At 36.9% G+C, this 15,704-nt stretch overlaps 3 protein-coding genes across 8 annotated transcripts; all 3 read right to left on the bottom strand.

Moving 5' to 3' along the window:
* Positions 1-917: 917 nt before the first annotated feature.
* Positions 918-2,048, bottom strand: LOC114754777 (receptor-like protein kinase ANXUR1). Its single transcript, XM_028943607.1, has one exon. It carries the CDS (start codon positions 2,046-2,048, stop codon positions 918-920), a length of 1,131 nt encoding a protein of 376 aa, XP_028799440.1.
* A 2,268-nt stretch (positions 2,049-4,316) lies between these two features.
* On the bottom strand, positions 4,317-6,444 carry LOC114754923 (receptor-like protein kinase FERONIA). Of its 2 annotated transcripts, XR_003741268.1 has the most exons (3): positions 4,802-6,444; positions 4,597-4,710; positions 4,317-4,494 (listed from the first exon to the last, which is right to left on the bottom strand). XR_003741268.1 is itself a non-coding variant. In XM_028943779.1 (2 exons), the coding sequence occupies exon 1, from the start codon at positions 6,186-6,188 to the stop codon at positions 5,496-5,498; it is 693 nt and encodes a 230-aa protein (XP_028799612.1). In that variant the 5' UTR covers positions 6,189-6,444; the 3' UTR covers positions 4,317-4,494; positions 4,802-5,495. The 2 variants fall into 2 exon arrangements, 1 of the variants encoding a protein (XP_028799612.1); XM_028943779.1 differs by lacking the exon at positions 4,597-4,710.
* A 59-nt stretch (positions 6,445-6,503) lies between these two features.
* Positions 6,504-9,756, bottom strand: LOC114754689 (receptor-like protein kinase ANXUR1). 5 transcript variants are annotated; one of them, XR_003741235.1, is made up of 4 exons: positions 8,608-9,756; positions 7,601-7,648; positions 7,433-7,491; positions 6,504-6,757 (listed from the first exon to the last, which is right to left on the bottom strand). XR_003741235.1 is itself a non-coding variant. In XM_028943502.1 (3 exons), exons 1-2 carry the CDS (start codon positions 9,644-9,646, stop codon positions 7,608-7,610), a joined length of 1,080 nt encoding a protein of 359 aa, XP_028799335.1. In that variant the 5' UTR covers positions 9,647-9,756; the 3' UTR covers positions 7,302-7,491; positions 7,601-7,607. The 5 variants fall into 5 exon arrangements, 2 of the variants coding, with proteins under 2 accessions (XP_028799335.1, XP_028799350.1); XR_003741234.1 differs by having other exon boundaries at positions 6,504-6,754; XR_003741237.1 differs by lacking the exon at positions 6,504-6,757 and having other exon boundaries at positions 7,302-7,491; positions 7,601-8,187.
* Between the last annotated feature and the right edge of the window lie 5,948 nt (positions 9,757-15,704).

Genomic DNA, 15,704 nt, shown 5'->3' with positions numbered 1-15,704 from the left:
GAGGCTGTTGTACGCGAGAACAACATATTAGTTGTTAGGGATTTAAAAACAAATAAAAAATCTCCCTGCTGCAATTTCTTTCATATAAAGTATAACAGACCCTCTATTTAATTGACAGGGAATTAATACTACGTAATTGAGAAGCTCACATCACCTGTGGTCTTACCTTCGGCAGTCTTACACGTTTTCTAACAAGATGGCGCTACTGTTGAAGCCCTGCTTCAGTTCTTTTATAACATCCATCTTCCTGAAAGAAGTCCTTCTATATATGTTTTAGCTTGATTGAATTAATGTTGACAAAAATTACTAATTTTTATGAAACCTGACAATTCAAAACTTTTGCAAACTGAAATTTGCGATGAAAGTTAGTTCATTCATGTAATGTGATTCATGATTAAATAAATTTTATGAAAAGATAAAAATTTGTTTAGATGATAGATGAAAAGTCAGTTCCAGAAACTTCAAATTTTAAAAAGAGTCGAAAGTTAACTCAGAAATTTTCAAAAACCACTTTAACTAATTTCTTTAGCAAAAAATCAATTGTTTTTAAAGCCATGTCAAACCTGATTTATTTGAATTTAATTTAAGTAAGTTCTTTTTATATTTAATACTGATACCATTGATCCATTAGTTGCTGGCTATAAATTATAAAACAAAAATATGCACTCTTATAGTCCTATTTATTAGTCATTATTTTCAAAGATTTTTCTAAAATATTCTCGCTAATCAAATGTATTAGTTAAAACTATCATTATTATAAAGACTATATTGGGAAAAAAAAAGATAAATTTGAGAGACAAAGTAAATTGAGATCTTATATTTCAGACCAAAATAAAAATCAAACAAATTTTTATATTAAATATAGCAGAGGTAGTATTAAACAGCGGCTGTAGTCCATTACAACAAGAGAAATTAAATCAAGGAATCATTATATTGTTAGAATCTGAATCCTCTTGTAGCTGCAATAGATGTTCAAGCTGCACTTCTATGTCTCCCATATCAGGCCTCTCATTGGGATCTTCATTCAAACAACTCTCTGTAATGTCCATATACAATTTCCAGCACCCTCCTCCTATTTCTCCCACCAAACTCTCATCAATAATTCCCTCAGCTCTTCTTGTTCCTGCCAAATCACGTACTTTCTCAACTACGCTCATGGTAAATTGGAAAAAATCTGCAGTGTTCTCAACTTGACGCCACTCATGCTCACTGATTTGGGATAAAGTCTTTCCGCAAACCAGTTCTAACAAAACTACTCCAAATGAATATACGTCACTTTTATGCGTGACATTGGTGGCGCGTAAGCATTCAGGAGCCGTGTATACCCAGGGACCTTCAATGGATTCCAACTTTATGGGCTTCGCATCCCTTGCTGAGAACTTCGGTCCTTTTAAAGAGAGCCCGAAATATCCGAGCTTGGGAACCCAATTCTCGCCCAGAAGAATGGCAGCCGATGTTATATGGCGATGAATGACGGTGCGTTTGGTTCCTGAGTGAAGGTAGTGTAATCCCCGCGCCACTCCGATACTAATTTCTAGCCTCTTCTTCCACGGCTTTATGGGCGAATTGCTGTCTATTCCGTGGATCTGATGATAGAGTGATCGGTTGGGGGCGTAGTCATAGACCACAATCATTTCATTTCGATCATCGCAAAACCCAACAAGAGACAACAGATTCGGGTGTCGTAGCTGGCACATAAATATGATTTCGTTCTTGTACAGTGAGATCCCGTATGATTCTGGTTGTCGGAGCCGCTTCACTGCGATATCCTTGAGTTGGCCGTCGATGGAGATGCAACCCCTGTATGCCACACCGTAGGGCCCCTCACCGATAAAACGGCTGCCGTCAAAGTCGTCGGTTGATTCTCGAAGTTGCGTGAGAGAAAAGCGATGGCATAGATCTTCTACTGTTGTGGAAGGTTGTTTTCTCCGAGGTGAACCAGAGCCTCCGAAGCACTGGTAAAGGATTTCCATTCCCTGTATCGTCGCCCCGCAGCTGAGGTTGAGGTAGGGGTGAGCAACAAACCCATTACCCGCTAGCCCGTCCATGACCCATGAAATTTTTACTCATTTAAGCCCGCCCAATTAACCCAACTAAGAGATTATAAACGGGCGGGTTTAAATGGGCTAGGTAGCCCATTAAACAGGTTGGGCTATGGGCAAGGTATTGGGCTGCCCATACCCGCCCGTTTAAGTTTTAATTTTTTAAAAATATTTTTATTCTTCATTTAATTGATGATATTGTTTTTCATTCATCTTTTATCAAACCTTCATGCTTGTCTAAGCTTTTATTTTATCCTTTAGGTGAAAGTTGGAACTTTCAAAGTTTATGAGACTTTATGATTAGTGACTACTTTTATGATTTTATCAGACTTTGATTGTTTGCGAATCTAAGTGAGGTCGTGTGATTGAATATGATTGATGTTATTTCATATTTGATTTGCTATTTGGCATGCAAAATTTATTGACAGCTTCATAAGATTACATATACAAAATAATTATACTGAAAAAAATTTAAAAAAAATAAATGGGTTACCCCGTAACCCGGTTAGCCCAAACGGGCTGCCCCGTAACCCATTTAATACGGGTTAAATGGGCTACTACCGGGTTATGGGTTAGCCCATGCCCATTTATGAATAAATGGGCGGGCTATGGGCTAACCTTCGGGTTAGCCCACCCCGCCCATTGCTCAGCCCTAGGTTGAGGCAATGAAGAGACGCTAGACATTGAGTTTGTAAGTGCTGGAGAACAGGTCCACCAGCGCGTTGCTTGATCCGCGTTTCGTTGACTTCAGCGTCGTTTTCATAATCATGGATAGAGATCCTGTAATTAGCTGACAGAGAATTAGTAACTAAGAAGCTCATATCACATGTGTGGTCTTGGCTCCGGCCGTCCTAGTTACGTTCTTACGAGATGCCTTCATCGTTGAAGCCCAGCTTCAGTTCCTTACTGGCAAGGAAAATCCATCTTCCCAATGTGAAATCCTTCCATGTTTTAGCAAGGAAAAATTGAGGAAATTTTATAGGGTTTTTATTGGTGAAACCGGAACCACAATGTATTGTACCGGGGAACAATAAGGAGGAATAATTGTTTCATAAAGGCTATAAGCAGGACTAATTGTCCTATCACACTATGCTTGTCAGGATCGGAGAAGGGTGGAAGACTATAAAAAAATTGATAGAGTAATTTTTTATCCTAATTAATGTAATAATACATTTGAAATAATCAAATTAACAAATTTTATATATTCTAAAAAAATGAAATTTTATTTTTTTAAGGCTATTCCTGTTTTCAGCTTTAAAATATATTTAATAAACAATATATTTATTGAAAAAATTAATTTTATAATATTATTTTTTTATTTTGATTATTTTTTATTATAATATACTTTTAAATTAAAATAATTTATATTTTTTTATTTTTCACTTAAGATAATATATTTATTATTTGAAATAAATATTATAATAATATATTTTATAGGTAGTAGTTGAATATCAAGAAAAACACACGTGTATGATGGTCTAAAAATTTAACTTCTCTCCAAAAACTCCAAATTTGGTAGAGCTAAAATGAAGGTACAGGAGGAAGGGGAGGGAACATTTTAACTTATCTTCTTTTCAAAATTTTTAACCAAATGAGAGGAGGGCTCATTTCCCCTCCCCTCCCCCACCCCTCTTTCCAACCAAACAAGCCCTTAGACAACATAATCCTTACAAGGGATGACATACAAGAAATGGAGAGGATAAAAGTTGCTTTGGTAGAAGAGTTTGAGGTTATAGCCACGGAAATTACAAGACTAGGCCTATTGAAACCAAAGAAACTAGACTGGGCCTAGTGAAACCAAATAAAACACCTATTAGGACCAAGAAGACCAAGATGAGCAAGAGTGGCCGCAACGCTATTGGCAAAACAAGGCGATAGTTGGTATTAAAAAGCAACAGCAATAGTGTGAATTAAGTTTTTATTTTTATTTTGTCAATTTCGGTGAGAGAAATATGGCTTCTAAATTGTCATTTTTTAAAATAAAGGAATTCTCTTTCCAAACGGGAGAGAATAACTTGTTTTTTTTTTTTTAAATATCTATACACACCCACACACACACACACACATATAGTCATGTACATGAACGCAATGTATAGAGTTGGTTTCATTTCAACAAACAATTATAAAAACCCAACAAGGAACTCCTCCTAGAAAAGCATCACCTATGAAAACTCTGTACATAGTTTACTGTCTCAGAGGAACCACCTCCGTATAACTAGCATCACAATCTTCACCAGGCCCATTTCTCAGCCTCTTGTGACAACCAGACAATAAAGCAGATAAAATTTGAGTGATGAGGAAGTTTTTGGCAGTTAAAAATCATGTTAAACTGAATGAGAGTGTAACACTTGATCAACCAGGAAAGATGTCATCTTTGATGTCTTCCGCCGGGAGTGCTATAATATTACACAAACACACTTGCTCCGCCTCGGTTCACTTCTTGCTTTCTTCTCTGTTTTAGACGAGAAAAGTCAAGAACATTAATCATCGAATAAAAACTAAAACAAAACATACTCAAAATAATGGAGAACTGAAACAATCTTGTGTCTCTTACGCAAGTAGGTGATTTAGATTTGTTAGAAATATATAGGAGAGTCAATTTGAGCAGCTCAGTGTCCTCCCAAAAGTGAACGTTAAGTGATGTGCAGAATTAGAATTAGAAATGTTTCTGTCACAAGTGAAATAGAACAATATACAGTTCAATAACACAGACAACATTAACAGTAACTTTCTAATGTGACTGCAAAGAGAAACCAGACCTTTGTCCCCAGCAGGGGGTTGAACGACCACATGCGTTGCTGTAACTCCACCAGGGATATCACATAATGGACTCTGGCACTGCCTGTCTTCCAGTACTTTTCTGGGACTAATTAAATTCACACCTTTTACAGTCCTTGGACCACTCTCCTTGTCTTCAACACAAAAACAGATTTATGGTGGGCTAATTTGATCCCAAATGTAAGATCATATTCATCATTTTGTTCTCGATCTAGTAATTAAGAGACACAAGCAAGTACTTTCTAGCCTCAGAGTAAGCACGGAAGATTCAAACAAGAAGAGAAATTAAATCACAAGGATGCATTGTTAGAATCCGCTTCCTCTTGTAGTTGCAACACACGTTCAAGTTGAATTTCAACTTCTCCCATATGTGGCCTCTCATTGGGATCTTCACTCAAGCAACTCTCTGTAATGTCCATATACAATTTCCAGCACTCTCCTCCTATTTCTCCCACCAAACTCTCATCCCTAATTCCCTCAGCATTTCCTGGTCCTCCCAAATTACGTACTTCCTTAACGACACTGAATGTAAATGGAAAAACACTTGCAGCTTCAATATGACGCCCCTTATGCTGACTAATTTGGGATAAAGTCCTTCCGCAGATGAGTTCTAACAAAATCACCCCAAAAGAATAGACGTCGCATTTATAGGTGACATTAGGAGCACTAAAGCACTCAGGAGCTATGTATCCCCAAGGGCCTTATGTATCCCCAAGGGCCTTCAACGGATTCCAACCGTATGGGTTTCATATCCTTTGCTGAAAACTTTGGTCCTCTTAAACAAAGCCCGAAATGTGCCAGTTTGGGAACCCAACTCTCATCCAAAAGAATGGAAGCCGGTCTGATATCGCGATGAAGGATGGTGCGTTTGGTTCCCGAGTGAAGGTAGTGCAACCCACGCGCCACTCCTATACTGATTTCTAGCCTTTTCCTCCATGGTCGTATTGGCGACTTGCTCCTTGTTTCGTAAAGTTGATTATAGAGTGATCCGTTTGGGGCGCAGTCGTGGACCAGAATCATTTCATTTTTATCATCGCAATATCCAACAAACGACACCAGATTCGGGTGGTGTAGCTGGCACATAAATATGATATCGGTCTTGTACCGTGAGAACCCGTTTAAGGAAATCGCTGCTTCTCGTCGGAGTCGCTTCACTGCAATATCTCTCAGTTGGCCATCGACGGAGACGCAAACCCTGTACACCACACTTCTGGGCCCTTCACCCATAATCCGGCTTTCGTCAAAGTCGTTGGTCAATTTCCGAAGTTGGGAAAGAGAAAAGCGATGACATAGATGTTCGATTGTTGTGGAAGGTTGTTTACGAGAAGTGGAACCACAGCCTCCAAAGCAATTGTGAAGGATTCCCATTTCCAGTTAACGTCGGCTCGCAGCTGCGTTTGAAGCAATCAAGACTTGGATTTTCTAACGCTTCACAATGGGCACGCCACGGCCTTTTTCATCTATCAAATCAAATTCGTCAACACCCTGGAACTTGGATTTTCACGCACACCTTCCACATACCCAATCTGGAGATTGATCCCTGAATCTCCCTGAGGTAAAGAGGTGGCATGATGCCGCATCGACCATCAGTTGACGAACAGTACTTCGACCAGAATACATTCTAATTCTATGCAAGGGTGAAGACCATCGATTACATGTCCCCCTTTTTTTTATTTTTGTTTGTTTGTTGGGCAATGTCCTAATGGGTCAACTTAAGCGGTGGCGTGATGATAATTCGGGATTTGGATCATCTTCCTGTGATTAATTAACAGAAAATTACTAATTAAGAAGGTCACATCACGCCTGCGGTTTTCACTCAGGCCGGCTCACAAGTTTCTTATGGGATGCCACCACTGTTGAAGCCAGCTCTATAGCTCTTGTTAGCATCAATCTCCCCAAAATAAAATCCTCCAATGCTTCAGTAATCAATATCCCTGCTAAAATCAAAATCAAAATCAAAATCATCTAATACTGATATCATTAATTCATTATTTATCAGCTATAAACGAAAATATATAGCTATTACTATCTATACATTAAAAAAAGTTGAATATTTCCATCTCATGGAAGGAGAACATTTCTGGGCCTTAAAAAGAAAAATCATGATCAGTTCAAATGCATTTGAACATTTAAATCAATTTCTAGGTATTTTCTCATTACCAAAAAAGTTACTCATTTGGTCCCAAAAATAAACAGCAAAAAAATACTACTTCTCATTCTAAATACAAGAGCCAACTGAAAATTTAATTTGATCCTAAATATAAGATCTAAATTTACTTTGTTGATCATATTTATTCATTTTTCTTCAAAGTAGTCTCCATGGGGATTACAATTTACAAATGTTAAATGATTTCTTTCTTCTTCTTCTTCTTTTTTGGTAATCACTGAGGCAAACGTTAAATGATTTCTATTCTAATGTCCATGATTAAAAAGGTATTTTAGAAAAATTGTACTCATGTATTATAAATAACTAACTTAACCAATTTTTTAATATTCAGAAATTAATTATTTAGCTTTTAGATTAAAGATCTGAGGTAGTATATCTCAAACACAAAGGATAAAATATTCTCCTTAATTGAGTAACAATTGAAAAGGCACAAAAGAGCAAGAACCATGGAAATCCTCCGCAGACTGATCTTGCCATCCAAGAATGCTACAAGGCCACTGCGCACTGATAGAACACATAACAATATGGTCAGTACGTATAGTTAAATGAAAAGTTCATCAGCATGTGTTGCAGAAAGACTACTGATTTAACAGTTAAGAGGACACGTATGTACCTATTCATCAGATACTTTTGGCTGATGGATCTTCAAGAATCATGGAAACTGGTACTTACACCAGACATGACCAAGTTTGAGTAACCACGAGTAATTTGAAATGTTAGACAATGTGTAGTTTGATTGCCAGTCACCAACCGAACATAACCTATATATTTAACTTGCTTGTGCCTAATAGTTGCATCTAAAATGGAATTCAAACATCATGAATAATTCTGCTGAATGCAAAGACCTTGAAAACCATGTGTCAAGACCATCGGTATTTCATCATCATTTCTAGTGAGTAATATGCACTCTTCACAGTAAAACTGCCATCAATTGTTGCATTCCAAGTTAAAATATCATTCCCTACTGCAGCCATAGGACTAAATTAACAAGAAAGGCATCTGCAAGCACAATTGTGGCTTGTTAAAATATCATCTAGATATGCTGTTATTGACTATTGCATATGTGACTTTCCAGAACATGTGGTTCTGGCACATACTATATACCAGCAATTTGCAATGGATAATGGTGACGGTTAAGCCTGGTTCTTGCCTTCTTGGTAAGTAGAGTGAGGTCTGATGCCTGATGCTAAAGCGCTGTCTCTGTGAAGGAATTAAAAAGTTCTTTCAGCAGATTTTTGCCTCTAGCATATTGCAGAAGTAAAACAAGCGAGCTAAGATAAAATTTGCTTGCATTTGGTTCCCAAAAAAAACAAAAAAGTTAAAAAAAAAACACTTGTAATTACGTGAATGGTGAAAGATAAATGTTTTTTGAACATTTTGGTACCATATCAAGAACAAGAAATTATATTTCTTATTCACAAACACCAATCCAACTAGACGCAAGAAATCACGAGAAGGAAGACAATGGCAATGATATGGAAACGGATTATGAGAGGTTAAATATAAAGAATCCAACAATTAAGAGACACAAACAAGGATTTTCTAGTGGAAGAGTAAGCGTGAAAGATTCAAACAAGCAAAGAAATTAAATCAAGAAAGCATGAAAAGCATGGTTGGTACCTGCTTCCTCTTGTAGTTGCAACAGACGTTCAAGTTGGACTTCAACGTCTCCCATATCAGGCCTCTCATCGGGATCTTCACTCAAGCAACTCTCTGTAATGTCCATATACAATTTCCAACACTCTGCTGCTATTTCTCCCATCAAACTCTGATCAATAATTCCTCCAGCATTTCCTCTTTCTTCCCAATTACGGACTTCCTTAACCACACTCGTTGTAAATGGAATGACACTTGCAGTCTTGTCAACATGACGCCCCTTATGCTGAACAATCTGGAATAAAGTCTTTCCGCAAATGAGTTCTAACAAAACTGCTCCAAAAGAATAGACGTCACTTTTATACGTGACATTAGTGCCACTAATGCACTCAGGAGCTATGTATCCCACAGGGCCTTCAATGGATTCCAACTGTATGGGTTTCACATCCTTTTCTGAAAACTTTGGTCCTTTTATAGAGAACCCGAAAAAATTGAGTTTGGGAATCCAATGCTCGCCCAGAAGAATGGCAAACGGTGTAATATCGCGGTGAATGATGGTGCGTTTGGTTCCTGAGTGAAGGTAGTGTAATCCACGCGCCACTCCTATACTGATTTCTAGCCTTTTCTTCCATGGTCGTATTGCTGGCTTAGCCTCTGTTTCGTAAAGTTGCTGATAGAGTGATCCGTTTGGGGCGTAGTCATAGACCACGATCATTTCATTTTGATCATCGCAAAATCCAACCAGAGACACGAGATTCGGATGGTGAAGCTGACATCTAAATATGATATCGTTCTTATACAGTAAGAGCCCGTATGAGGAATTCGCCGCTTCTCGCCGGAGCCTTTTCACTATAAGATCTTTCATTTGGCCATTGACGGAGATGCGAGCCCTATACCCCACACCAAAGGGCCCTTCACCTATAATCCGGCTGTCGTCAAAGTTGTCGGTGGATTTTCGAAGTTGGGAAAGAGAAAAGCGATGGCACAGATATTCTATTGTTGTGGAAGGATGTTTCCGAGAAGTGGAAGCAGGGCCTCCAAAGCACTTGTGAAAGATTCCCATTCCCAGTAGCTGCGTTTGAGGCAGTTTACGGACTGCAATCAAGACTTGGGATTTTCTAACGCTTCTTTGTCAGCAGCCTCAGCGAACCAACTCCAACACAAGGATTATAAATTTAGTCAAATGAATTTCTTCGAGTGACAACGAAGATTGGCCAGAAAACTCGATCCTTCAACCTCCGGGTAAAGAGAGTCGCATGAGGCCACACGGACAAATAGTTGAAAAACATTATAATGTGCTACCTACCGTCCTAATCCCATACAAGGTTGAAGACCATCAATTTTATGTTCGAATTGGTAACCTTAGACTCGCGTGAGGATAATTTGAGGGTTTAATCGATTCAATTTGAATGATCAAACCATTAATATTTTGACAATTTAATTTGATTGATTTACTCAAATTGATCTCTGGAAATTGGGCCATGCAACACTTCGTTTGATTAATTTCCTCAAATTAATCGCAATTTTGGGCATTATATTTAAACTTCATGTTCTTCTAATAATACAAGGGTTAAAACTGAATGTAATGAACGAAACTTTCACACACACCACACTTTGGCAGGTGGCTGTCCCCTCCTTTCTTTCGTATATAATACTTGGAAACAGTAGACTGATCACAAGATGAACTTCTGCAAGTGATGATGTAAGATAACTAAAAGATTCCTAGACAATTGTAAAATCCTAACCATGTAATCTGTAAGACTTCAATGAATACATTTCCCAACCAGGACATACCAAGTTCTGTTACTAATCTTCATGGTAGAGACTTCATTCATTTTCCAAAACAAATAGCACTAGTTTCATGACGGAGGCATTTCATAACTGCTGCTGAACAAATTACTCTTGACAGGTAGGAAGTAGGATGATTTTATTGATGTTATTTGTAGTAGGGAAATTAATCTCGCAGTTCTTATAATTTCCTCTGGTTTTGAATTAGGTCCTGAATTATTTTTTTCCCCCTTTTTAGAAGATGCTTTGGATTTATTTTGTTAAATACACAAGTCCTTCCGTCAAACATTCCGTTCAAGTGGTATGAGGTGGCGTCACTCTGAAATATTTGCTCTGATTAAGCGTCCAGCTTCACTCATCATCAACGACCATTATCACCAGAGCGATCCGTTGGTACCTACACCCACCCACTATGAGAGCGTTGGTGAGTAGCTATCCCTTCTAACAAGTTAATCGTATGGCCTTCTATGAATGTTATTCCAAGAAATCACATTTCCAGAATGCACATTGATACAAACTCGAAGAGATAACAGATGAAGAATCATCCATATTACGCATGAGAGCATCTGCTTCATCAGTGAATTAGTCTGCTTAAAGTAATCACAGCTTGAAAACCAAGCGTGAAGACCATCCGTGCTTTATCAGCATTTTGAACAACTAGTATCTATTGTCTTTTCCATCAATGTACCAAAGATTCCCCACCACGGTTTTCTGCTTACACACCAATCCTTATGTTGGGAAGCCAGTCATTGTAAATCTGTCATTAACACAAATCAGAAAATGCATTGACAACATAAACACGGCGAGACATATCAGATCGCACAGTAACCTTAGGCATATACTAAGCAGTTGTACTTACAACATGACAGGTCGGAATATGCTTTCAGGTTCCATTAGATAGGCTACATCACAACAAAAGCATTTTTTTTTTTGGGGGTCCCCCGGGGGGGGATACCTAAATCCTTTTTTTCTTTTTTGCATCAAATAGGGCAAGCCAGAGCTTGTACAAAAATACACAATCCTACTAAGGACTAACAGATAGTCCCTCTGCTTTATCCCTCAGCAATCTATCCCAACAAGCCGGGTGAGGATCACATAGCAAGACCATCTTGTCTTCATTCTGGTGGGCTTACTTCGCCAGGAAATCTGCACAATGTACTGCATCTCTTGAGACATACTTCAGTTCAAAGCTTCCCTCTGAGTATAGGGCGTTTCGAATCGTGGAAATTTCTTCCCTTAGAGGGTGGTGAATCATACTATCACACACATGGTCATCCGGAATGCTTCAGTGGAATCTGTATAGATCTTTACCATCTTTATTCCTTGTTGTTTGCACAGCATAGTACCTGTCATCAACGCATTGACTTCGGCTGCGGTTGGAGTCATGTAGCCTAGCTTCTTTTGGAAACCCAGTATCCACTCTTCTTGTGAATACCTGATCATTCCAGGAATACTGTAAATAGTGTAATCCTAACATGAACTTTTGTACGCATTTTTTAAATGAATAGTACATGTTTAAATGAATAGGACAGATTTTTTATGATTAATTATAGATAATCTATGTTCTTTTTTTTTTGTCGGACGACAACCTAAAGATGGAAGCATCTTTATATGACCTGTAAATAGACTTGTATTGATTGAGAGTAGAAAAGGTTTACTCTATACGCAGGGAGAGCTGTGATGTCAAGTTATAACAACTTATCAAGCTATTTGCTTTTTGTTTGGACCGATTTACCAGCAGTTCTTCCATGAAGTATGTTTAAACACCATGCCAGTGTGAAGTGATGTTTGGGTGATGACCAGCTTAATTATTTTGAAAACCTTCTCTTGATTAGGATTTTGTTTTTGAAGAGATAAACATCTCATGGTTGATTCTTCAAGTTGGGAAAGAGAAAAGTATTGGCAAAGCTCTTCGAGTTAAGTTGGTCGTAAATATAAAATCATATTTATTATTATTTTTCTCAATGTAGTGATTAAGAGACACAAATAAGTGTTTTCTAGCCTCAGAGTAAGCAAGCACGAAAGCTTCAAGCAAGAAGAGAGATTAAATGAAGGAAGCATTGTTAATTTGTTAGAATCTGCTTCCTCTTGTACTCCCTCCGTCCCTTACGAGACCAGTTTCGGTGCTCGTTTGATGATCACTTTAAACTCATCAATTCTGGATTATCTACATCTGATTTGAACGGTCCAGATTTAAAATCTTTAATTAATTATTCTAAATGAAAAAATTATTTTTTGAAAAATTGATTAGTTAAGAGATTATCTTTAATACCAAAATAATTATTTTGAATAAATAAAAAAAATCAAATTCTGACTATCAAAATAAGATATGGATGGTCTAAATTTAATGAGTTTAAGGTGCTCATCAAAATGATGAGTACCGAAACTAGTTCCGTCCCTTATTATAAGATCCAATTTTTTGAATGGATATATTTCTTTTTATAAAATCTTCTTTAAGTTTGTCTGAGCATTTAATGCATTATTACCTATTTTACCTCTAATTTAATACATTAAATACATTCTCTTCCTTCGTTTATATCACTATTACTCTCACATTTTTCCATTTATATATAGGGGTATATTTAAAAAAAAAAATACATTTGCTACATATTAATTGCTTTTAACTAATTTTAACTGTTTTCTCAAACCGCACAATTTAATTAAAAGGATCTTATAATAAGGGACGGAGGGAGTAATTCCAATACCCCTTCAAGTTGAACTTCAACTTCTCCCATGTCTGGCCTCTCACTGGGATCTTCACTCAAACAACCCTCTGTAATGTCCATGTACAATTTCCAACACTCTCCTCCTATTTCTTCCACAAAACTCTCATCAATAATTCCCTCAGCTTTTACTGTTTCAGCCAAATTACGTATTTCCTGAGCATAACGGAGTTCTTGTCGCTTCATCATTTGGGATAGAATCTCTCTGCATTTGAGCTGTAAGAAAACCACACCAAATTAAGTGATTACTCGCATGGCGGCCGCCTGGATCCGATGCACTGTAACATCTTTGAGTTGGCCGTTGATGGAGACGCAACCCCTGTATATGTCACGATGGGTCCCTTTACGGATAATCCGGCTTTGGTCAAAGTCATCGGTCGATTTTCGAAGGTGGGCAAGAGAAAAGCGATGGCATAGATCTTCTTCTGTTGTGGAAGGTTGGTTGGTAGAAGTTGAAGCAGAGCCTCCAAAGCACTTGAGAAGGATTCCCATTCCCAGTAGCTGCGTTTGAGGCAATCAAGAATTGGATTGGAGAGTGTTAGAGAAGGTGGATTCCACAGGCTGTGTCTCTGCGTATTGGTTGATCCATCCTTTCAATTGCGCGTTTTGGAGACCAAAGGCTAATGCATTGTTGTTACTGCTGGGGAACATAGTTGACTCGAGCGTTCCCCTGCTCTACGTGTTGCCATATTTTCCAAGGAGAAGAACGTCACGGTAGGCAAGATCATTATATTCATATAGCTAGCTTGGCTTCTTGTTTTCAATAGCATTATTTGTTCCTTTTGATTTACTCCAACATTATTTCTAGGTCTTGATGGGTCACAACTACAGTTGCTAACGTTAATTTTATGTCTTCTATGTTTAGTTGCTATTTAAGTAATTAAATTAAGGAACTCACATTACATGCACGTTCGTCTTAGCCCAGGCCAGAAGGCAATCACTCGCAATTGCACTGTGGCCTTCCATACATATAATGTGTTTAATCGCATCAAATGAGTTAATATACTCCTCCGGTCCTTAATATAGGACCCAATTACTGAGTTGGTTTTGGTCCTAAATATAAGACCCATCTTTTATATTTATTAATTTTCTCTAAATTACCCCTATGGATACTCTATCAACCATAATCAAGTAGAAGATAGAGAGGGGTATTAAGAAAGATAATTATGGTATTTTAGAAAAAACGTGTCACAATTTTTATAATTAACTAACTTACCTAACTTTCTTAATCTAATCAAATTAGTTAAATAGATCTTTATATTAAAGATCGGAGGAGTATAAGTTAAGCACCATGCCAACGGGCCTTATGCAATATTAGCCAAATAGCCTTGCGCTTGTGGGATCATATGTCCAAACGGAAAGACGAGATGTCCAGTAATACAGTCAGTATTGGTGAAAGTTGATTTCTTTCTCCTCATGATTTTTTTTTTAAAAAAAATTGGGTTAAACCACTTCTGGGTACCTATACCTTTAATACTTTTTCGATCCTTAACGTAAAACATATTTATTTAAGTTTAAAAAATTAAGTTAATAATAAGAAATATGAAATGTTTTTCTTAAAATACTATAATCATATCTTTTTAATATCCTTTCTTTCTTTCTTACTTCATTATAATTGAAAGAATATCAATAGAGATAATTTTAAAAATTAATAAATATGAAAAATAGGTTTTTATATTTAAAAGTAAAATTAACTCAACAATTAGGTTTTATATTATAAACCCAAGGTGTATATTTTAATTTTGGTTTTCATACTCTTTTACAGCGTGGATTGACTCCTAAACACTTCACATTAACCTAGTTAACCGTATTAGTGCCGCATCAATGAAATTAATATCATTAAACTTAAATTCAATTATATGACTACATAAAAAATAGGGATGAAAAACAATAATAAAAAGATAAATGCCCCAAAATGAAAAGGAAAAATCACCAAAAAAACCCTTAAATATATAAAATTATAAATGGGTTCTTGAATTAACATAATTACTTGAAAAGACTAAGTCTTACATTGTATTATCTCCAATCCTTAATATAAGACTTCATTTGACTTTTATTTTAGTCTTAAATATAATATCCTAATTTACTTTATCTTTTATATTTATCTATTTTTTTCCAAGATAGTTTATATAATAATAATAGTTCTAGCTAATACACTTAATTAACAATGATATTTTAAGAAAGAAAAGATAACATCTATTTATTACAAATAATTAACGTAACTAGTTTCCTTAATATGCTTAAATTAGTCAACTAGCTTTTATATTAAAGATTAGAGATAGTAATTATGAAATGATAGGGAAAAGACTAATATACCCTTTCGTTCTTCTCTTCCTCCTCCTCTTTCCTCATTCTCTTCGTCTCTCTCACTTCCTCCTTCTCTCTTTCTGCTCCTCCCCCAACCCTCTTTTATAATTAAGAACAGAAGCACTGCTTATTATTAATGCTTCATCTCAAATCAAACAAAATCCTTCCATCTAATAATGGCTTTTGTAAGGCTATCTACAATCTGTCTCTCTTATTTACCTCCCTTCTCTGTAGCTGCTCAAACTTTAGTCTCTTCAGGTTCATGTGTCCAAACGAAACGGAAAGACATGTCCAATACAGCCA

The sequence above is a fragment of the Neltuma alba genome, unplaced genomic scaffold (genome assembly GCF_004799145.2).
Source record: "Neltuma alba isolate B1F8T4 unplaced genomic scaffold, ASM479914v2 tig00001301_pilon, whole genome shotgun sequence".
In the NCBI taxonomy this organism is placed as follows: domain Eukaryota; kingdom Viridiplantae; phylum Streptophyta; class Magnoliopsida; order Fabales; family Fabaceae; genus Neltuma; species Neltuma alba.
Note: the sequence above shows the minus strand (reverse complement) of the source record. Positions and strands in the feature narration are given on the sequence as shown.

Coding starts and splice junctions, on each gene's coding strand:
- LOC114754777 (XM_028943607.1), bottom strand. CDS start 2,048: ATGGACGGGCTAGCGGGTAATGGGTTTGTTGCTCACCCCTACCTCAAC.
- LOC114754923 (XM_028943779.1), bottom strand. CDS start 6,188: ATGGGAATCCTTCACAATTGCTTTGGAGGCTGTGGTTCCACTTCTCGT.
- LOC114754689 (XM_028943502.1), bottom strand. CDS start 9,646: ATGGGAATCTTTCACAAGTGCTTTGGAGGCCCTGCTTCCACTTCTCGG. Junction 7,649..8,607: donor GCAACTACAAGAGGAAGCAG/GTACCAACCATG, acceptor TGTAAGTACCAG/TTTCCATGATTCTTGAAGAT.